Genomic DNA, 23,480 nt, shown 5'->3' with positions numbered 1-23,480 from the left:
AGATAGGAAATTGTGCTACTATGAGGTACTTAGTCCCCATATCCTTCTAGTTAAGAGAATGTCATTTGAAAGGTGATGCATGAGAATAAATGTGTGGGGCCATATTTTGTTTCTCTAAAAGAAAATGGAATTTTGGTCAACAAGATAGGTGGCTATACTACTATGAGATAGAACTTGTAAGATTTTTTTCCTAATAGAAAATATATTCTTCCTTACTTATTAGCATTGCTCAATAATAGTAGGGGACTGCACGTTGTTGTGGCACAACATTGTATGTAATTTCTTGAAGCAAGAACAAACCCAATCGCATTGCATGGTCTTGTGTCAACACCGCACCTTCTCCATAATTTCTCAAAAGCTTCTCTACAATTCAAAAATGGATCGAAGTGGTGGGTTGGGGGGTGGGAGCGTGTTGGGCAAGCCTTGTGGGGGGAGGCTTGTGAGGGTGTGTGGCAAGCCCTTCGTGCCACTTCTTGCATTGTTTCTTTATTTTTTTAAAGCCTCATTTTTGGGAGCTTTGTAAAGGTGATGTATAGAGAGAGAACGCTCAGTTTTAAACAAAGAATGAAGTCAATTATATATAGTATAGATTAGGGTACCATAAACATGAAAATATCGCTTGAAGTTGTGAGCATATTTGTCATTACTGCGTATGACTGGAAGCACATTAAAGAGCAAGAGGCTTGCATTGATCCCATGATCGGCATGCTTCAAAACGTAAAGGCCCAAGATATTCACTTTGTGGATGATCTTCTACCCTCACAATAACACGACTACCATCAAATAGACATGATACCTAGAAGCTTTCCGCCATTTTGAGCTCTACATGTCGAGCTTTGCATTGTACTAGCTAGTATTGCTTACCAACAAGAGATCCAAAAACTTATAGAAGAATTGCTTGAAGAGAGCTCATTTGATCTAGTACGTTGCCATTCAGCTCTCCTATTATATTGGTCCAGAAGAAAGATGGTTCATAGCAAATGTGAGCTGATTAATTGACCTCTCAACCATATCACAATGAAGAACTACTTTCCTAATCCCAAGATACAAGGTCTCTTCAATCAAATCCAAGAATCTTGCATCTTCTATAAGATTGATCTAAAGAGTGGTTATTATCGAGTGGAGGTGTTGTCCGCTCACAAAATGGCCTTTGTAGCATCATTTGGTCATTATGATTCTCTTGTCATGTCCTTGGCTCTTACACATGCAACAATTGAGTTGCAATTTTTCATCGATATTCCATCCTCATCATGATGGTGTATCTAAAGTAGCAAATCATGGAATTATAGACTTATTAAAAGCCTATATGTATGATTAGCAACATGAATAAGTTCATTTCGTACCCATTTTTATTTTCTTCCTTTGAAATAATGCATGATATGCATTGCACACCCATCACAAAGAAGCCTTGGAAAATGTTATAGTGACAATAAGGTCCCAAGAAAGATAAGGAGAAGAAAGCATATATGAAGAGGAATCCCATGACTTTCAAAGGAGGAGATTGGGTCTTCCTTAGATTCAACAAAAAGTGCCTCGCTAAAGGCAACTTTTCAGGTTTTGGAGTCGTGAACCCCATCAAACTTCCAATTGAAGCTTCATAACTCTTGGAAAATCATAGTGCTTTCAATATTTCCAAAGGGAACCTCCAACAAAATTGATTATGGATGATCCTCCACAAATAGTTGATGGTTAGGAGGTAGTCAAGCCCTAAGATATCATCATACAACAAGAGATGATTCATAGAAAGAAACAAGAATGAAAGTACATGTATTTGTTCAATCTTAAAGGAGATGCGATCACTAATAAACAATGGGTACCAATGTAAACAAAAGCCTCCAAGTTAAGGACGAGTGCTTGAAAAGTGAGAGGGAATGTTATAACTGTGGTTCATGTGACCACTATAGTTATGGGCATGGGCATGTCACCTATGGTGTAATACTTATATGGATTCCTAGGAATTTTGTAATTGACCTTGAATCAAATTTGATGAAATATCAAGAACTTGAGATATTCTAGAATATAAATGCAATCAAAATTAATTAGAATTTCATTTTTGTATGTACATGAATGATTATTTCCTTTATAAAGGCAAGATAATATTTGATGAGTTACTCTATACTATGTGAAATTGATAATTAGGATTAGAGACTTTACAAAGCATGCTCTTTGATAAATCTAAAACCAATCAAAGAATTCATCATAATGAGAACATGTCCCAACTAATTGGGCCCACCGTATGGCTCCCTTAAGCTATGCTCGTAAAGCTCAAGCATATGAATACTTTAATTGGTACCTGGGCTTTGTATGGAGCTTGGCATGACCTTAAGAAACTTAAGTTATATCCACTATGTATGTTTCCAAATCACAACTATATAAACCTAAGACTTTAGACCTTCGGTTGCGAATAAATGCTGCATGGTTCATTGTATATAAAATCTAATGAAACAATTCTCCAGTAAAACAAATTTAACAATTCTAATACTAAAAAAAATTCCTGACAGACTTAAGAAAACCAAATGGGAAACTTAATTTAAAATACCAGTACTAAGCAATAAGAATTGAACTGCAATCAGCTAGCCTACTGAGGGACTTTCATCATGTTATCTATAAAACACGATAATAGGAGCAAAGAGCGCATAAAGGAAAAGGAAGGATTCTGAGTGAACCTTACACCACCAACTCAATAAAAACACAACTTCTGTAAGTTTGAATTACAACCAACCCTCCTAAATATTAAGTATGAAAATCTCACTCCAGTTTCTGACCAAGCCAAACACTGAGTACAGCAATACTGTCACTTTGGGGGTTCCCAGCGTCTAAAAATCATATAGTCTCAATCAGCTTGCGACCTCAACAAAGATACATCTACTCTTAGTCAGCCATAGCTCACGATGAAGCATGTGTCTTAGTGAGAAAGCCAAGCATTGCCTTCAAAGCCATCTCAAGCATCACATTTCAATCTGATTTTAATGGTTGGAGGTGGTTCCTTGATCAATACTTGGCATGTGAATAAAGGATGAAGTGGGGTATCAAGTTGAGAAATGCAGATGTCTACTCTCGAACAGAGCTTCACTTGCCTTTACCACAGCTTCACCTGTATACATCCGGTTGCTTGGGCTTGGTCTGGACTACAGCCTCAATTCTCTTAAGCATATCAGGAGTCAACAATGGTATTGCATCGAGCGCTTTCATATTCTCTATAATCTGGCATTCAACAACAGTGAGTTATAATATTCAGTACTTACAAGAGAAGAAACCCCATAGACCCATAAGGAATCAAAAAATATATGAAATGCAGCATTTTCTATGACAAACAACTATTGCATGTAACACTCGCAATGATTTAATCACTCGCAAGGATTTAATTGGTACCTGCTGTTCCTTAGTAGCCCCTGTGATGACTGAGCTTACATTAGGGTTGGAAGCACACCATGCGATTGCCAGCTGAGACAAAGTTACACCAAGCTCTGCTGCAATGGGTTTTAAGCCTTCTACTTTGGCCAAAACTTCATCTATCAACGACCTGCTTGCCAGATTCTGTATATTTGTTGCATGAAAGAATCCCACCATGGGCGGTTTCCATCAGCAAAGTAATGTAGTTTAGATTAAGAGCACATGCTATTTGACAACGATAAGATATCAATCCTGACCTTGTAGTTTTCCAAAGCAAAGCGGCTCTCAGGAGGGATGTTGCTTTTGCTGTACTTTCCCGTCAACACTCCAGAGGCAAGAGGACTCCAAGTGGTTAAGCCAAGACCATAGTTCTTGTAAAGGGGTACATATTCCACCTCAACCTGCATATGTTCACAATCCATCTTAATTTTACTTTCATTCTGAGCTGGAAAATGTTCCACCTACATTATTCACAGCACGAGTCCATGTGAGTCTAGCATGGAACCGGCAAGCTAGGTAAGGAGTGTTTAGGAAGCCCAAAGTAAAATGCCTATGTTCCAGCAAACTGGCTTGTTATGCCTATTGTATCGGAGACAAAATCCTCTCAACATCAGAATTCTAATTCAGGAAGAAAGCATGTTTCGTTGAAAAGGGCTTGTTTGTTCTCAAAGACAATATCCTACATTTGACCAAAATGCATGTCATACTGACTACAGAGAAGATCCCCGCCCAGAAATAGCTGCAGTTTAGATGTGCCTTAAAGATATCCCTGCTGGGCATTTCTTACAATTTACAAAAGGCCACATTCTGAGTTACTCTTACTTCAGTAGAACGAGCTCTCCACTGATCCTTTGAACTTCATCCCTTTAAACAATGCCGTTTCAGCTATTGTCTTATTTTCTGGGGTCCACTGTTTCATTTTTCAATGAAGCATCTTCTGTGACTAGGCAACAACCGCGTGACATGAAGTTCGAGGATTGATGACTTGAGCAGAATACAATTATAGGGCAAAGCGGTGAGCAATAAAGCACCTACTCACCATCCTTCACTGGAGGACACCTCAAACATATTATATGCTTCAGGCGTTCTATTGCAGTGCACAACATCAGAGTGCATTTGATCGTTTGTCTCATAACATTATGCTCTACACCAGCCATATGTCTCTAATTTCACACAACTTGGTATATGAATACAACATTTGCACCATGTTATCTCGACACCAAGACCGGTGTTGTCACTTGATTATTTTGTGCAAGACGTCAGCACATACATTATGTTTCCAAGATCACAGTAAGACTCCACTTGTCAGAGCATGTAGCTTGGTGAGGGATCCATGTTCATGTAAGACCTATTTGACATTGAGAGAGAGAGTATGGTTGGATAGGACACATGCAGCGCAGAGGATACCCATGATTCATCCTCTTCATTGATGCTGTGGGAAGCGTCAAACAGGGAGCGATGATGTGCATCGACTATAGCTCGATATCACACCCACAGAAGATCAGCCTTTTATATGGCTATGTGGCTATGGTTATTTATGATGCAAGCCACCCTTATTACAAACAGGTGAGGAATGGATTTGTAAACAAGTGGGTGAGTGTGAGTTAGTCGAGTGATTTGTTAGGTGTCCGCCTAACATGATAAGCCTATCATGGCCTTGATTAAAGGGATTAACCCTGAATTATGGAGGGAAGGTCTCTAAGTGGGTCAGCAAGTGCCTGATTACTTCATAGACATTTTGCTATATGTTATCTTTCTCATAGTGAATAGAAAAGATTGGAAAAGAAGCTTTCACATGCATTCTCTTGTACTTCACAGTTCTATTCCCTTGCTTGTTTACTTCCGTCATCACGAGTGTGCGTGATGAAGTAGGCTGGATGTCCCAGTCTACACTCCGAAATGACTTTTCCTCATGTCCTGAACATTCAGCTATGGGCAGCATACATCCTGACACATCAACCTGTTTCCCTTAAGTGAACTTGCATCACAACACAGCAAACACTATAGCAGTCACACCTGTACCATCCTTCTATGGATCTAGGGATACTTTCCATCTCACGCATGGATTCCCGTGTACCAAAGATGTGCCATCTGCCTAGCAACCATTGCCTGCATGTGACCTATCTCCTAGAGAACAAAAAACATATTCCCACACGGAACATGTTACCTGCCAAAGCCAGCAAATAGGATACCCCATGAATTTGATCCCACTTGCATTCAATGCATTCCACTTCCCAAATAGGCCTCATCGCCATAAGCATAACCTCTATAGTTCATTGGTCTTGCTATGCATACTCCCTTGCTGAACTCTGCTTAATTCCAAGGCTGGCAATAGGTATTTACAACTGTTTCATAATAGGCACGAAGCCCAAGACTGTCACTACCAGCCACACAAGGCCACACAACCCACCACAGTTAGCTTCCTAGGGGCCACAAAGCCACTTTCCAATTCCAAGCAAAGAAAGGAAATGCAAATATCACAAATCAGATTCAAATGAGCATTGGACAGAAAAGGCCCCCAAATAGGTCATCCGCGGTGAGCACATAGCCGGAGGTGCTTCAGAGCTGTCCGTACACAGACCCACCGTAACCTGCCATACGTATAGATGAGCCACAACCGTACGCAACCGTACACACTTGTGCACAGCCGTACGACCAACCAGCCAGCCATGCAATTGCGTGAACGCCAATCAGCCCAAACGATAGCCTTGACCAGCCCGTGAGCACACGTGCTCAACTCAAGCTCCCCGCTGAATCTTTGCAATCATGGATTCTCGCCAGCCCTTCTGTATATCATACGCCGATCTCTACAGCCCGTGAGCGCCGTACATCACTGTCCAGAACCTGCCCCTGGCCAAGTTCCGTCGTACGTGGAAAAGGGAGCTGCAAAGAAAGGCTGTTGCTGCAGAGCTGCGTGGGAAGGGACTGCTGCAGGAGAAAGGAGCTGCAGAGAAAGCTTTACTGCAGAACTACATAGAAAAGGGAGCTGCAAAGAAAGGCTGTTGCTGCAGAGCTGCATGGGGAGGGATTGCTGCAGGAGGCTGGAGTAGAGTATGCATCAGCAAGGGAGTGACAAAGCATGCACATGAGAGAGAGGACGTTGGAAAAGGTGCTCAAATGCACTGGCTCGCTTGGAAATTGATAGGCTCCATGGGGACTGGAGTTCCTGCACTGAGAAGTGGTGCCATGGTTCATGCATGGCCCTCCACATGTCCCCACGTGCTGCGCCACCTCATGGGCTGCCATGTGTCTCATGCCACCTCAGAGCATGCCACGTAAATTGTAGACTCAGGTTATTTTAGCCACTCTTTATTTGCCTGACTTAGAAAACAGTTTGGGTGGTCAATACTACTCTGATTTCACTTCTATTTTCACCCTTTGGTTTCTGGCAGTTAGCTCTATTCAAAGGGCTAGTCTAGGGTTAATTTGAGTTTGTCGCCTTGTCTTGCATCTCTTTGACTCTCTCATGTTCATAGGCCACCCAAGGCTACTGTAAACATTCTCTTTAATAGTCGTTGAGTCGGTATGCATTCTATTCATCTGATTGGTCCTAGGTTGGGTACTCAGGGGGGAAGTGGTCCTTATGTTTCTCATACAGAGATACATCTCAACTTGTGGAACACTAATGCCCGTAATCCCATCGATCCTGAGTGGATATGTGTTTTGTGAAGAGGATTGACAGCTTACTCACATCCACAAAATGAAGCATTGGTGCAATGGTCATTGCATGCTTCCAATCCTTAAAGCATGCATCTAGAGCATTTGTCCAAACCACAGGTCTGTACTTCTTGCACAAGACCCCTTTTCTCTCCACCTTCCAAAAGCTTTGAGAGTGGTAGCACAAGACACATACTCATGGGTAATTGTTTGAAAAAGAGTGAATCCTACAAAGGATCTCATTTCTATGAGGCTATTCATTCACTACCTGAACTTTTTTTCAGTCTATGTAAGTACATCAACAGTGATAATATGGCCAAGATAAAGAACTCGCATTTGGACATCTTAGTATAAAGAATTTCGTGTCGGAAAGAGTATTGAGTGCTATCTTCAAATTCAAATAAAGGCCTACTATACAGAGAATATCATCAAGCAAAACAATAATAATGTTTTCCCAGATATGGCCAAAAAATGTTGTTCTACTAGAAATAAGAAGCGCATAAGTGACTCCAAAGGGTTAAACGAAAAAACTCATAATGCTCGTATCATGTGCGACAATCCATCTTAGGGACACCTTCCTCTCTAATGCAGATCTGATGTTAATCTTGTTAGAATAGGTTGGTCAACTTCCCACTTGTGAGCCCCCCATATGAGGAGTGCATCGGGGGGTAGACCATAGAACAGTAATAGGCATGGGGCTGCCAGGCAGCAGAGAGAGGACAAATACCTGGCCTCATTTCATTATCACTTGGAGCAGCCCTCAGGACAGCAGATAGGAGCAGCAGTCAGGCACCTTGGGCCTATACTCAGGAGGTGAAGGCCACCCAGAAGGAGCTGCAGAGTAAGCTAGAGCGGCAGCCCACCTAGGCTGGCTTTCCGGACGGCGGACAGCAAGGTGGAAGGGATTTTTTGGACAAAGAGTCTACATAAGCTCAGTGGAGCATGTGGGCTCAGAGATCTAGAGGTGCCAAGCATATAGTAGGAGAACATTTTGGTATTGTATTGTGTCCAGTTTGTGGACAGACGGAGATATGTAAGTGTTGCTTCTATATTTGTCTTGATACAGAGTCTATTTGCTGGCTTGCACTCACACGAATGGTTGTGGAGTACGAACATTTTTATGAAGCTTGATTCCATAGTGAAACACTTCCACGTGTAATTCTTGGGCCCATCTATCAGTCTTCCACTGCGGGATACCTCTGGCGGGATTTCATTCTGTAACAAACATGTCCGAAGATCGAGCTTGGCAAAATACATTGCACCATAATGTATGAGGTCATCCATTCAGGATAAAGGATACTTATTCTTAAGGGTAGCCTTGTTAAGACCTTTATAATCCACACATCTGAATGGATTTATCCTTTTTCCCTACAAAAATTACTGGTGCTCCCCAAAGAGATTTATTGGGACAAATATGTCCCATTAAAATATTCAGATAACTGCCTAGCAATTCCATCTGTTCTCAAAGAAGTCAAGACTCCTTAGAATGCACTGAGATCTCAATTATGTCATTCAAGAAACTTTTAAATCTGAAATCACAGCATGAACTAATAGTCTGTTCGTGATTTTAGCAACAAATATTTTACCCTAGTAAAATCCACAGATTGCTAATTTGTGCAAAATCCACTCGGCTACATTCACACATAAACCCCACTTAAGAGGCTAGACTAAAAGTGCATGCTTCTTGTAGGCATCATGTCTATTAGCATCCTGAATTATTAACATCGTGCCTAGTATGTGCAAAGTGTCATTGCCCCATCATTGTCTAGATGACCCCGTGAACATTTGTTATGTGTCACTATCTGTACCGGTCATTGTGTTTGCCTTACAATGAACGTGCCTTTCTTTCCCACTAGGAAACTTAGGATAAATAAGCCTCCTCTATCAGAGTTAGCCCTAGATAATCTGACCTAACCCAACCTAAAGTTAACTTAGCTAGTCCAGCCTAACCCACCCAAGTCAACTTGATCTAACCTAACCTAGAATTTCATTACAATGAAACTCGGCAAGCAACGACGGGGAGCAATGCAGAGAATCGGACATTAAACAGCATACCAAAGCCATCATATACAGCACAAAGAGGGCAAATCTATGCTTTAATTGTGACAAGAAATGGACTCCCGCGCATAGGGAGGTATGCAAAATAAAGAATGCCGAGACAGCCAAACTTAGTATGATCATCCATAGCTTTTTGATGATGATGAGTTGACGAATGCTCCTGAGATCCTTGATGTTACTACTCACAAGGAGCGACATGGAGCACACTAGTCTGGACAAACTGCAGATGCTTGAATCAGGAGTGGTTTTGAGTTTCCATTTGATTCAGGCAATACTACTCACTTAAGGGGCATGCCCACCACATACACAAGGTTCAGCCCAAGAAGGATGTTCCATGTCATACTCCTAGAGTTGCTTTGTTGAGCTCTACCATTCCATGCGTTGCATGATGGCGATGGAAAATTGAAATGCCCCTATAGATAAGGGGTGGTAAACTTGGCTCTTAGGAAGATGCATACCAAGCAAACACAACCTCTATCGAACTATCGTGTTGAGTCTCAACAAAAAACCTAACAATGGATTTCACTATGAACTCCACGAGAAAGGCATCATGTGGAGTGCCTCTCTTCGCCCAAATCATGCATGTTGAGCATCATGACTTGTAGCCTCTCGAACCAGACTCTTTGAGGTCTATTGCCCAAAAGGCCTCACATAGGTTCCTAAAAATGGGCTTAAAAAAGTGCAGTTCCAGCCTTGCCAGTGATGCACAACCTCCGGGCAGATGTGTGTCGTAATGCCATTCGGATTGACTAATGCACCAGCCACTTTTCACACGCTCATGAGCACAACATTGCAGCCTTCTGATGTGAGTTGGTTTTCTTCGACGAGATCCTCATTTATAGCAAGAGCAAACAAGAGCACATTGAGCATGTCAAAATGTTGGATAGCTTGAGGTTGCATCAACTCTATGCAACAGCCATCAAATGCACTTTATGGCAAAAGAAATTGAGCAAAGACGGAATTCAGGTGATCCTACAAAAGTGAAATGCATGAGGGAAATGGCCAAGATCACATCCCATTCAGAATGGTCTCTTGTTCATAAAAGCGTAAAGTCTACATACCAAACATCCGGGACAAAAGGGAAAACATCCTCTTGGAGGGTCATGATACCCCTTGTGCTCGACATTCTGATGTTGAACGTTATATTTGAGAGTGTCAACCATGCCAGTCAACAAAGCGGAAAGCTTGAGACAAGTTGTCTTGCTACATCCATTGGAAATCCCAAACAAGAAATGGGAAAGCATTTCCTTGGATTTTATTATTGGATAGCCACAAACTACACATACATGATGCCATATGGGTGGTTGTGGATAGACTAACCAAGATGGCCAAGTTTACTCTAGCAAAGCCTACAATTTCGGCCCCACAACTAGCATAGTTGTTTCTAGAGAAACTGCTTAATCTTCATGGGCTTTTGGCTTAGAATATCAGTGACAATGATCCTAAATTAACAAGTCACTTTTGGCAAGAAGTATTCAAGAAGTTGGACAATAAACTCAGTATGAGCTTACCTGAGCATCTAGCGTCAAATGGACAAACTTCAAGGAAGGTGGTAAGTCGGTCAAGTTCACTACCTTTAATGGAAAGTATGGAGCCACTGAAAATGCTTTGCAGTTCATTCGTCAGTTTGATATAGTCTTCAAAACGGGGCACTATCGCGAGAAGTCCAAGTTTGAGATTGTATGCCTTCACTTGACAAATAGTGCCAGTGCTTGGTGGGGAGCTCTTCTACGGTGTGATAGCTTTTGAAAGCAGAAAATTTGATGCCAAAGAACTCATCTACCATGTTAACATTAGGAAATGTTGGCCATCTTACATGCCTTCAAAAAGCAGCATCACGCCCTATACACGAGCTAAATAAAAGTAAAAACTGATCGTAGAACACTGAGATTTTTCCTTGCACAGCCCAAGCTGCAAGCCAAGCAAAAGAGATGGTTGGTTAACTTTCACATTGAGTATAGAAAGAAAGAAAGTCTAGTAAAGTCCAGTAGAGACCAAAAGGTCTATGGGACAGCAAGAAACCCTCTAGTACCTCTGCTTTAGGGAGGGCACATGGCAGCTTGCAAGGAGTGCAAAAAGCAACCCACATTATTTAGAGTACCTACATGATAGTCTGAAAGAGTAAACAGCCATACATCAGTTTAATACTGAGAGTCTTTTGGTTTTGATTTAAACTCTCTGATTAGTGCTACGCCTTCACGATAAACTGCCCATTTTCCATCCTTTCTGGCAGCCCTGACTTTAGCTGATTCAGTTGCCTTAATCTTGAGTTGAGCTTGTGTAAGCTCCTCTGCTATCTATACTTTGGTGCCCTTCAACTTGTAAGATTGTTGAAGAAGCATATCTTTTGACTTTAGTGTAAGGATTGCATGACCTTTATAGTGCATAATAGAAGCTGGCCTGGAGTCGTCATCATCCTGCTCATCATCATCTACCCATTCAATGTTGGGCAAGCTTGCTTTGATAATTGTCAATATTTCACTCTATGTGTCCTCCTCTTTGTACCAATCTTCTAGAAGTCCCCCTATTCTAATCTTTAGCGCATTATCACATCTAGCTTCGTGTTCTTAAATCTCTGCTTGAATATCAGACTTACTTGCTTTGGTGTCCACTTCCACAATCTCTTCCTTCTTAGCAGTTTGTACTTCAGTGTGAACAAGAGCTTTGACTGTAGAGACTAGCTGCTGGGTAGGGGGGGAATCCTTACAAGATTTTACAGCCTCATCAATTACTGCCTGCTTACCAAGCCCTTCCAGAATGTGAAGTCGAGCCTTTACTTCTGCCAGTTCCAATCGTAGCTCTCTCACTACCCGCTGCAGATAAAAAATCTGATCATGTTGCCCAAGGATGGGTCGTTTTGAGCCTTCTTGTTGGTAATACCGTGCATATGGAGAGGGTGTCATGGCTGCAACTGTAAAGTACTGAGTCCTGATGGATGTTGAAGGAGTTGAGGGGGACTTGGAGGAGAGGGTAGGCCACTCCATAATTGGCTGCCTGTTGAACCCCCTAGCTTAACCTAAACCCCGTACTATCGACAAACTGCTCCTCCTGGTCAAGCACCATCGGGACTAGTTCCTCCCAAGTCAACACATTCATCCTTCCACTTGTTGTCAACGATGAATAAAAGGCCCCATACTGAGAGGATAACTAGGACAGTAGAGTTATGGCCACGTCCTCCGACGATATTTGCTTCCCTACCTGGAGGATCTCCGCTAAAGTTCCTGTAACTTATTAATGTGCTCCCGCATCCCGCATCAATGAAGACTTCTTGGGATCCAACAAACACATCTAGACTTCCAGGGAAACCCTCTTCATGGGAGAGGTTCGATTATATGGGGATGCCAAGTGCTCCCAAATACTCTTGGCTACTGTCATGTGCTTCACATGATTAATCACCTCAAGAGTATAGTTAAGGAAAATAAACGACCTTACCCTTGCATTGACACGGTCCCAGAGCTGAGACATGGACTCGTCCTCCTTCTGCTCTAAGATGCCAAGAGTGGACACAAGGGGATCGGGTTTGGCAGCTCCTATCAATATGAAATCTGCCAGATCATAGAACTATAACACAAACTCCATCATCACCCGCCATAACTCCGTAATTGAGCCCATCCAACTAACAATCAATCGGGAGCGTGGGCAAAACTAGGATTTTTGTCTTGTTCACTGCCATCTCGGACAAAGTCACCATGTTGCAGTGAAGAGAGATATACCTTTGTAAGACTAGAATAAGTCCAATCATACAAATTTAGATTTTGTCTTGTTCACTACCATCTTGGACAAAGTCACCATGTTGGAGTGAAGAGAGAGCTGAACTGAAAGAGAAGGTAGATGGGATAGAAGAGGACAGAAGGTTGAACAAATGAGAGGGCTCGAGAAGAGGATGTACCTTCACTCCTTGCTATCCGTCCCTCCTCTCAGATCTGAAAACACCTTTCAAAGTCACCTCTTGCGGGGCACCTGAACAGTCCACTCCTCGCACATGCTCCTCCTCAAAGACACCTCCGAACACCACCCTAAACCTCTTGTATGTATGCTGGCTCAACACTCCCCTCCACTCCTCAGGTCTCTAGCCAACCATGGCTCTGATACTATGCGAAAAGTGCAGCAGATAGAGCAGAAATGGAGAGAGAGAGAGAGAGAGAGAGAGAGCAAACCTCACACACACCACATTGAGAGGGAGAGAACAAAACAAGAGAACTGCAAGTGATCTCGGGCCAAATCCCCTCTACACCTAGCGGAAAACCTCTGCACAACAAGCTGCTCAAGAGCTCCACATGACTGCTCAACAGCCACCAAACTGAGATGGAAAACAAGGAATGAGGGGGGGCCTATATATAGCCCCTCACCCTCCTCCAGTCGTCTACAGCATGCATACCAACTCATGCTCTACAAGGATGACTCAGCCCTAGGGGACCGACCCCCTCTGCCCTCTAAAAAAGGCTGGCACTCAGCCCTAGAGGGCTGCCTCAAGAGCCGACCCTGGGCCAGCAGCAGCCCTATAAAGGGGCTGGCCCCCTCTGCACATAGGCCAACTCAGCAGCCCATATAGGGGCCGACCAGGCTGCCTCAATAAGGCCAGCGACATAAAAGAGGCTCACCTCCCTCTATGTGAGGGCTGACCAAGAGAAATGTAGGGTCGATTCCATGGGCCTCCAAGAGAGCCGACGAGCTGCTCTCCTCCACGCCCTCTGAGAGCTGTCCACACAGTCATGAGGGGCTGAGCTCCTGCCCCAACTGGGCTGCTCGACCTGCCCTGTGCGCCTCTCTCTCATACTCACACCCACAACAAGGCCCTCTCTCTGGACTAGCCTAACCTCACCGAGGCAAGCACACCCACAAGCTCTGGCCCTTTCTCACTCAGGTGACATCAGGAGATGTTGACCTCCAACACCCCCTCTCAGCTTCTGGATGGAACACAACACCAAGGAGCTGGGTGTGCCACTAACAACTAGAGGAATCCGTTGTGTGATACTCCATCGCTGAAAACTGCCACAGGTAGTGTCGAAGAAGCCCCTTCGAGCTAGAGGAATCCGTTGTGTGATACTTCATCGCTGAGAACCGCCACAGGTATTGTCGAAGAAGCCCCCTCTTGGCGCGAACTGCCCCAACACGGAAACCTGGAACTGTTGCTCCTAGGCCACAGGTGCTAGGTACACTCCTCTGGTCTGGTACTGGTACAATAAATCATCTGGTACAACAATCCAACTGCTGGTATTGGTACATCACTCGAACAGAAGGTCCTTGAACAACAATCCAACTAATACTACCACCGGTGCAAGGTATGCTTCCCTGCTTGGGCCCCTATATCTCAGAGCTAGAGAGCCCCCTCTGAAGCCCCCTCCCAAGTCCAAACTGGTACACTGTCGCCATATCAATGAACTTCACTGCTCCAATGACAATGGGCATATAACAGCTTACAAGGATCAATCACGTGTGTCTAGATTCCCACACTGGCCATTTGCTGACCCATCCGGAATCCGGATCTCCAGCAGCTCATCAGACAATAGCTCAGCAAAACACTAGGAGATCCCCTCTAGATCTGCCAGGTCATAACGTCCAAACAAATAACATACTGGTAACATGCTGCCACCTGAGTCAGCAGGAACAACTCCTTGTGGCTAGAGGTCCTGCCTGAAAGATCAATGACTCCCTTCCCCCTGTACCTGATTAGCACGTCCTGCTGCCACAAACAAGCAATCCTCCATCTGGATCCACTAAGCCCGCTAACAACACATCCTGCCTCGTGCTACTAGAAGACTGAAGTATAAGTCGTGGTGGCGGTAACACTGTCCAATTGATTACTAGTCCCTTCACCGTTCCTTTGAGGACACTGCCGCCAATAATGACCTTTCTAGCCACATCAGTTACACGTATGAGATGCCTAGAGTGCTTCTCGTTCCTCAGCTGTCAACCTTTCTGCTCAGCTGCCAAAGCTTCAGGCCAACTCCCATAGGTACGATCGACTCCTGGTCAAGCACCATCGGGACCAGTTCCTCCCAGGTCAACGCATTCATCCTTCCACTTGTTATCAAGGACAAATAAAAGGCCCCATACTGAGAGGATAATTGGGACAGTAGAGTTATGGCCATGTCCTCAGACGATATCTGCTTCCCTGCCTAGAGGATCCCTTGCTAAAGTTCCTGTAACTTATCAATATGCTCCCGCATCGATGAAGACTTCTTGGGATCCAACAAACGCATTTGAACTTCCAAGGAAACCCTCTTCATGGGAGAGATTCGATTATAAATGCTACCGGATAATGTTGGCCACTGTCATGTGCTTCACGTGATTAATCACTTGAGGAGTACAGTTAAGGAAAATAAATGACCTTACCCTTGCATTGACATGGTCCCAAAGCTGAGACATGGACTCGGCCTCCTTCTGCTCTAGAATGCCATGATTGGACGCAAGGGGACCAGGCCTAGCAACTCCTAGCAATATGAAATCTGCCAGATCATACAACTATAACACAGACTCCATCATCACCCGCTACACTCCATAATTGAGCCCATCCAACTGATGGTCAATCGGGAACATGGGAAAAACTGGGATTTTTGTCTTGTTCTCTGGCATCTTTGACAAAGTCGCCGTGCCGGAGTGAAGAGAGAGCTGAACTGAAAGAGAAGGTGGATGGGATAGAAGGGGACAGAAGGTTGAAGAAAGGAGAGGGCTCAGGAAGAGGATGAAGGGGCGGACAACCCAATGTACCTTCACTCCTCGCTATCCGTCCCTTGGGAACACGTCCTCTCTGATCTGAAAACACCCTTCAACGTCACCCCTTGCTAGGCACCCGAGCAGTTCACTCCTTGCACACGCTCCTCCTCAAAGAGGCCTCCAAACAGCACCCTAAACCTCTTCTCTGTATGCTGGCTCAACACTTCCTCCACTTCTCGGGTCTCTAGCCAACCGTGGCTCTGATACCATGTGAGAAGTGCAGCAGAAATGAACAGAAATGGGCGGGGGGGGGAGAGAGAGAGAGAGAGAGAGAGAGAGAGAGAGAGAGAGAGAGAGTTTATTAAAGTCTTCGGAAGACCGATGGGTCTATGAGACTGTGAGAAACCTGATATAAGTTAGCTAGAGGAGTGAAGCTACTAAATTCTAATCGAGCATCCACACCCATACAAAAGCAAAAAAACTGTATCCTACAGTCATATCAAAAGAAGTAGTCATCTACAACATCACCATCATCACCATCACCATCACCATCACCAACAAAGCAATTGTCATCATAATACAAAGTGAAATGTGCTCCAAGGTCAGTGGGGCCACCTCCCTTGTCAAGAGTGAGGGATAGATAACATGAAATCAGATATAGAATGCTGTCAGCTCCCTGTGGATGCAATCCTATGCTGTCTCTTGGTCACAGCTCTATGCCTAACAAGAGCGACAGTCAACCCTGCCGATCTCACATCCACTCTGAACATGGAGGGAATGTCCCCGAGTGTAATCTGTGCATCAACCCTTTGCCTGAGCTGCCGCATCACGAGCTCGTGGTCCCGATCATACCTAGGACCTGTTAGAGGGGGGGTCTATGTGGTCCGATTGGAAGAACTCCGTGATCATGCTCTGAGAAGAACCGACCCCAAGGTACGCTCCTCCTGTCTCTGAGATTGGAGTAGGTGCACACCGCACACGATGCCTCACTGCCTGATGAATGAACGCGGCCATGCACCTCTAATTTGAAAAAGCAAGAAATCGGGATAGGCAATAAAAACATCCTCTGATCTCATAGTAAACCAACCAGGTCTGGAATGTGTGTGTAGCTATAGAAGATCCTCACGTATGACCTAGGGAAAATGGCGCATCAATGTTGTATTGGATGGGAAGAAGTCTATCCATATGTAACCCCAGTCGCTCAAACCATCTCACTGTGTGCGCAAACCAGCATCTCTGGTCCCCTGCCTCTAATAATGCCATGGAGGAGGACAATGCTAACCACAATAATCTGTTGTGTCCGGACGAGTGATCTCCGTATGCTCTGACTTGATATAAGTAGGCAATGACCTGAAATGCTGCTTCAAGCTGCAGTGGTGATGATCCAAATGCAGCCTGAATGATCTAGTGAGAAACCGACGGATTACTGCAAATCATCTGTGATAGCATAACTATAGTCGCTCCACACGAGCCCACTCAGTATCAGACAAGTCCGGCCCCCAACAAGGGCTGCCATACATCGCTGCCGATCGAACCAAAGAGTCAAAGAGTAGACATTTGGTCCGAGGGTCCTGAAAATATGAATGGAAGCATTGCCTCTCCAATCTGGCTAATGAGGCACATCCTTTGCTCATGTCAAAAGTAAACCGCTCCCAATGCATAGTGACCTGAGATGTATTCAAGATCATAACCTTGGTTTTACCAATGTTGACCTTCATATCATGCGACTCGGAGAAAGATTGTAGTGTATCCAAGTGTCTCTGGAGCCCCTCAAGTGAGGACGATAGGAGTACCACCTCATCTGCATAAAGCAATTTCTGAATCACAATGCCAACAAGGGAGCATTCAGCCCCCCTAGTGTCTGCATGATTGCCTCAAGCTCATCGATGTAGAGGCCAAACAAAGTGGGTAATAAAGGACATCCTTGTTTGACTCTAATCGTGCTCAAAATCTCATATATCCACCCAGCTCCTATCCAAACTCTGCCTAAGACTCTCTCGTAAAGTGCCATAACAACCCCAGATAATCTCCTGATCATAGCCAAAGTCTTGCAAACGCCTGATGAGGCGGGCTCTAGGAACTATGTCAAAGGCTTTGCAGAAATCCACAAAGCAACAATAAACCCTCTGTCTTTTTGCCCTCGCCTCCTCAATAATACATCTGAGTGTGAGAATGTGGTCCGTGGTCCCATGATCATGTTGGAACCCAACCTATCAATAAGCTCTAAGCCCCCGCATCTTTGCGAATCGACTGACCTCCGAATCAAGCACTATTTTATAAATCTTGGACATGACATGCCCAATCATAATGATTCTGTAGTTCCTCGGGTCCATGGGATCCCCTGCCTTGTGGAATAGGTGAGATAGTATTAACAGTCCAAGTGCATGAGAAGCCAAGGCAAACAGCTTCATTAAAGAGCTTTGGTAGGATTGGGGCAAGGATGTTAATCACATATGCAATGAATTCAATGCATAGACCCTCATGATCTGAAGCTTCATCACAGCGTCCTTAACAACCCCCTTACTGAAGAGTGTACAGAAAGTAGGATGAGGTATGTGGGAAAGGTCAGGAGTGGCTGATCCACGATGTCATATAATGTGCGTGCATATTCATACCAAACTTTGGTATCGGTGAGAGTTAAAGGGGACCATCTCTCTAGAAATCTCCACCAAAAGTCTTTGGAGTTGTTACTAAATAAAGTGTTCAATAATTCCTCCTCATTTCGGCGGATAAACTCCTGTTTCTTCCTACGAACCAGTCAACGGTACTTGCGTATTGTTTTAAGTTTGGTCGGAAGATTATGTTTGGTTTCGAATTTGAGTTGGCAGCGCAAAGCCTTACACTCATCATCGTACCAATAGCTACAAGGAACAGTCCCAAGTGGTGGTGGGCGAGTAGAGCGAGTAGTGTGAGGAAAGGCATGAAAAGTGCAACCTTATGAAGTGAGCGAGTGATCAGGGCAGCGTGGTCCTCTAGTAGGGGTATGAAGTCAATATATGTGAGGAGCGTATAAAGGCGTGCTGAGTACCTAGGTGAAAGACTACAGTCGAAATGTATATCCTAATAAGTGTTGTGACTGATCTGAGGGGTGGAGGGTACTGCGAGGCGGGGTATGGAGATACGGAAGAAGAGATAGGTGTGGTAAGCCCGAAGAGGTAGTGGTTCAACAGAAAAGTCAGTGATGCGTGAGGCAAAGGCAGGATATAGTCAACGACACTGGAACCCCCTCCATGAGGGAAGCAAGTAAAGCCACCCGAGGATGGCCATCTGTCAAGACCATTATAATAATGAGAGAGAGAGAGAGAGAGAGAGAGAGAGAGAGAGAGAGAGAGAGAGAGAGCAAACCTCACATACACCACACTGAGAGGGAGAGAAACAAACAAGAGAACTGCAAGTGACCTCTAGCAAAAGCCCCTCTACACCTAGGGAAAACCAGGCTGCTCAAGAGCTTCACAAGACTGCTCAACAACTACCAAACTGAGATGGAAAACAAGGAGTGAGGGGGGGCCTATATATAGCCCCTCGCCCTCCTCCAGCCGGCTGCAGCATGCAGGCTGACTCATGCTCTACATGGCCGACTCAACCCTAGGGGACCCACCCCCTCTGCCCTCTAAAAAGGGCTGCCTCAAGAGCCGACCCTGGGCCAGCAGCAACCCTATAAAGGGGCTGGCCCCCTCTGCACATAGGCCGACTCAGCAGCCCCGACCAGGCTGACTCAATAAGGCCAGCCACACCCCTATATAAGGGGCTCAACTCCCCCAAAGTGAGGGATGACCAAGAGCGCTAAACGGCCAACTCCACGGGCCTCCAAGAGAGCCGACTGGCTGCTCTCCTCCACGCCCTCTGAGAGCTGCTCACGCAGTCATGAGGGGCTGAGCTCCTGCCCCGACTGGGCTGCTCCACCTGCCTTGTGCGCCTCTCTCCTACTCTACTCTCACGGGGGGTGGGCACACCCACAACAAGGCCCTCTCTCTAGACTAGCCTAACCTCACGGGGGTGAGCACACCCACAAGCACTGGCCCTCTCTCACTAAGGTGACATCAGGAGATGTTGACCTCCAACACCATCTCCATACATATTCTTCCTCGTGTCTCACACCTCCCTTCCACTATCCTGTACCCCTCTTTTTTACAATACCGGGCCATTGAAGGCCTCACACTAAAATAAAAATTAACCATCTGACATATGTAATCCACCAACCGGGTTCCCACAATAGAAACACTCCTTGCCAAGCAGCACATCGATATAATCCATATCTAGAATATGGAAGAGCCTCCTCATACTCTTGAATCCATCAGACTGCCAAGACCGCATTGATTGTAGACCTCTAAATCCCCCTTGACAAATTTCACAGTTGGGTTCCTGCTAGTAACACACACAGAGAGAAATCTGCCATATAATGTGACGGCCAATAGAAAGCCTCTATCCAGGGTCAGCAGCCAAGCTTCCAAGGAAAAAAATGGAACCGTGAGATGAATAACCGCATCCTTCTTCCACGCACGAAGAGTCTGGCAAGAGCCGCATATGTAACCACTCCTTGCCATGCAGCATATCGATCTGATCCACCTCATACTCTTGAATCCGCAAGACTACCAAGAACGCACTGATCCTAGACCTATAAATCTCCCTTGGCAAATTCACCATGTGAATATGTAAGACACAACTAGCTGCCTGAGTATAACCAAACCTTGCTGAGCAGCATGTCGATCTAATCCATATCCAGAATATGAAAGGAAAGAGCCTAGTCATACTCTTGAAACAGCAAGACTGTGCCAAGAACGCACCAATCCTAAACCTCTAAATGCCCCTTGGCGAATTTCTCCCCACATGAGAACAAGAACCCACTCCTTGCCAAGGAACACATCGACTCCATATCTAGAACAAGAAAGAAAGAAGCTTCCTCATACTCTTGAATCTACAAGATTGAGACAGGAACGCACCAATCCTAAATCTCTGAATCCCCCTTAGCGAATTTCGCCCCGCAATTAGGTAGTACCTACCGTAGGGAGGCTCAATTTCTGCATCAAAGAATGATGTCAACAAAGTTGTCGCTGCTTGCATTGTCAAAGACAACATTTAGTTGATGACCTCGAATGTTCCCACAAATAAGCAATAAAAATTGTGGACCAAAACTAACGTAAGTCACAACTATCATAAGATGAATCAGCAATACTGAAAATTTCACCAGACATACTGGCATACTGGGCGAACATCGCATTTATGCAACGGCGATTTCATAATTTTCTTTGCCTATAACTTCCTAGTGTGAGGTTGTTTTGTGGTGGGAGAATTGTAATGACTCAAGGTCATGGTAGGAGCTGGCATTGTTATGGGGTTAGGGGACAATTTAAAAGGGGTCTAAAGTGACTTCAAGTCTATGCCCAGTGTACTATGCCTCAGCCGAACATCCAAATTGGTGGACTCCAGTGGTATGGGACACAAGCCTAGTGACTATGGAGACGGATTGTTGCAAGATTTTAAACTCGTCTAACCCCATGAGGAAGAGTGCTCGTAACTTAAGGTGCCTTCTTAAACCTATCTTATAGAGATTAGGAGAAGTAAATATTGTGACGATGCCTCTCCAAACTCCTCTAACCCAATGAGGAAAAGTGCTCACACCTTGAGGTGTCCTTCAATAGAAATCAAACCTTTTGGTCAAGATTAGGAGAAGGAAATATTGTAATCATAAGCTCAGTTCTTAAAATGGGAGTGCTTCTAAGACCAAGAGCTTGAGACTTTAAAAACTTATCTAATCATTCTTTCACTTGATAGCAAGGTTCATTTCTTGAATGGAGATGACAGGATAAGTTTTCTACAGCACATAGAAGTTTATAAAGAACTTGTATTATATCTTTCAAAAACCTTAATAGAAAAATTACCCAAAAATGTAAGTCATCCAAGAAGTGCAACCTTCTCTTATGGTCTGTAGGTGAAAATCCTCAGGTTTGAGTAAGGAGAATTGTGCCATCGGTCTAGAAGTAGATGCAATGTTTATAATAGGGGAATCACAACACGATGCATTGGTATAGAAGTAGATGCAATATCATCATTAGGGAAATGGGGAGAATAACACGAATCACTTTTGGCTTCCATGCTTGGTCTGGATTACGACGATAGTCTTTGGACGAGTTCACCAAAGAATAGGATTCTTTTGACTAGCCTTAGGCTTCGATCTGTCGTATAGCATGCGTAAAAACTCAGAACACTTCCAAAATATAGAGTACACAGTATATGCGCTGTCATACGAAACACAGATGCAGGCTGTATGGCGACATTCCCCCGTGCCCCTCACACCCACAAAAAAAGGTGTAAATGTATAAACAACGACAATTACTTCTTGAGCACACGCAGCGGAAACGATTTCCTACACAAAATGAGAATGTGCAGACGAGAATGCGACGTTTAACTGTGAAATAACACAAATAAGCACATTCGTTTGCTTCGGGGTGACGCCACCGAAAGGCCAACTTCCTCTCTGACTATCTGAGTAAAGTCTGGAAGTTGTTATCCTGGCGGGAAACCATGAGCTCAGATGCTAAAACTTGAGCCCCCGGACAGCGCCATCGCAACACGGAAACACAATGTAAAGTTTAAAATCAAGTGCAAACTCAAATCATGAGTCTCACCTTGTCACGAGCTAGCAAGTTGTACTCGGGTTGTTCAGCAGCTGGTCCAATGAGGCCTAGACGAATGGCAACCTCCCAAGCTTCAGTGATCTGCCGCGCATTCCACTCGCTGGTGCCCCAATAAAATGCCCAACCTTGGTTAATGACGTGGTTCATGGCCCTAACAGTCTCCTCGATCGGAGTACTCACGTCCGGCCTATGGCAGAACACGATATCAACGTACTCCATATCCAATCTCTTGAGAGAAGCCTTGAGGCCTTCGACAATGTGCTTCCGAGAGAGGCCCTTATCGTTGGGTCCAGGGCCGCCCCAGAACACCTTGGTGGAGATAACAACATCCGATCGTTTCCAGCCGAGCTCCTTGATGGCCTGACCCATGATTTCTTCTGCGCGTCCATTGGCATAAACCTCGGCGTTGTCGAAGAAATTGACACCGAACTCGCGGCATCGGGAGAGCAAAATCTTGGCGTCTTTGACGTCAAGCTGGTTGCCGAAGGTGACCCAGGTGCCGAAGGAGAGGAGGCTAACCTTGAGACCAGTGCGGCCAAGGTGACGGTATTGCATGGAGGAAGCTGGAGCAGGTTTCATGGCGGGAAGGAAAGCAATGCCAAGATGATGAAGATCAATCAAGCAGCAGGCGATGAAGAAGAAGTTAGCATTTGTTAGGCTGTTTCTTTCCTTCCATACAAGTCCAACTGGCATTTTGGGCTTTGCTCCCACCAAAGCCATGTGGCTGCCCCGCTCCTCTCATTATAACAACCTACAACTCCCTTTGGCAAAGGAAGTTCTCTTTGGTAGCTCCTCGACTACCCCACGAGCTTCAAGCTGAGGTGCAAGTTGGAGAGAACAAAGCTCAAGCGCAAACACAATCAAATGGTGCACAAACAACCGGAGGCTTCGATGAGGGAAGATGGCAATATCCTGATCCAAATATCTCACGTGGTGGATCCAAACAATATTGGTTTCAAGTGCTCTAGATGACCAATAGACTAGCTCCTCATATTGACAGCCGGACAACGATCAAGTTGGAATTGAAGCATGTGGTGTCCCCTAGCAAGACATGCTTCCATGTCCCAAAATGTCAACTCG

The 23,480-nt window shown here is 44.7% G+C and overlaps 1 protein-coding gene across 1 annotated transcript; it reads right to left on the bottom strand.

Annotated features, from left to right (window-relative positions):
* Positions 1-2,670: 2,670 nt before the first annotated feature.
* LOC147903032 (putative voltage-gated potassium channel subunit beta) lies at positions 2,671-23,084 on the bottom strand. The gene is made up of 4 exons (XM_087373275.1): positions 22,392-23,084; positions 3,651-3,794; positions 3,373-3,537; positions 2,671-3,204 (listed from the first exon to the last, which is right to left on the bottom strand). Exons 1-4 carry the CDS (start codon positions 22,977-22,979, stop codon positions 3,091-3,093), a joined length of 1,011 nt encoding a protein of 336 aa, XP_087229401.1. The 5' UTR covers positions 22,980-23,084; the 3' UTR covers positions 2,671-3,090.
* Positions 23,085-23,480: the final 396 nt, after the last annotated feature.

Source organism: Dipteris shenzhenensis, chromosome 4 (genome assembly GCF_047967505.1).
Source record: "Dipteris shenzhenensis isolate YYH24624 ecotype China chromosome 4, Dip_SZ_1.0, whole genome shotgun sequence".
Classification (NCBI taxonomy): domain Eukaryota; kingdom Viridiplantae; phylum Streptophyta; class Polypodiopsida; order Gleicheniales; family Dipteridaceae; genus Dipteris; species Dipteris shenzhenensis.
Note: the sequence above shows the minus strand (reverse complement) of the source record. Positions and strands in the feature narration are given on the sequence as shown.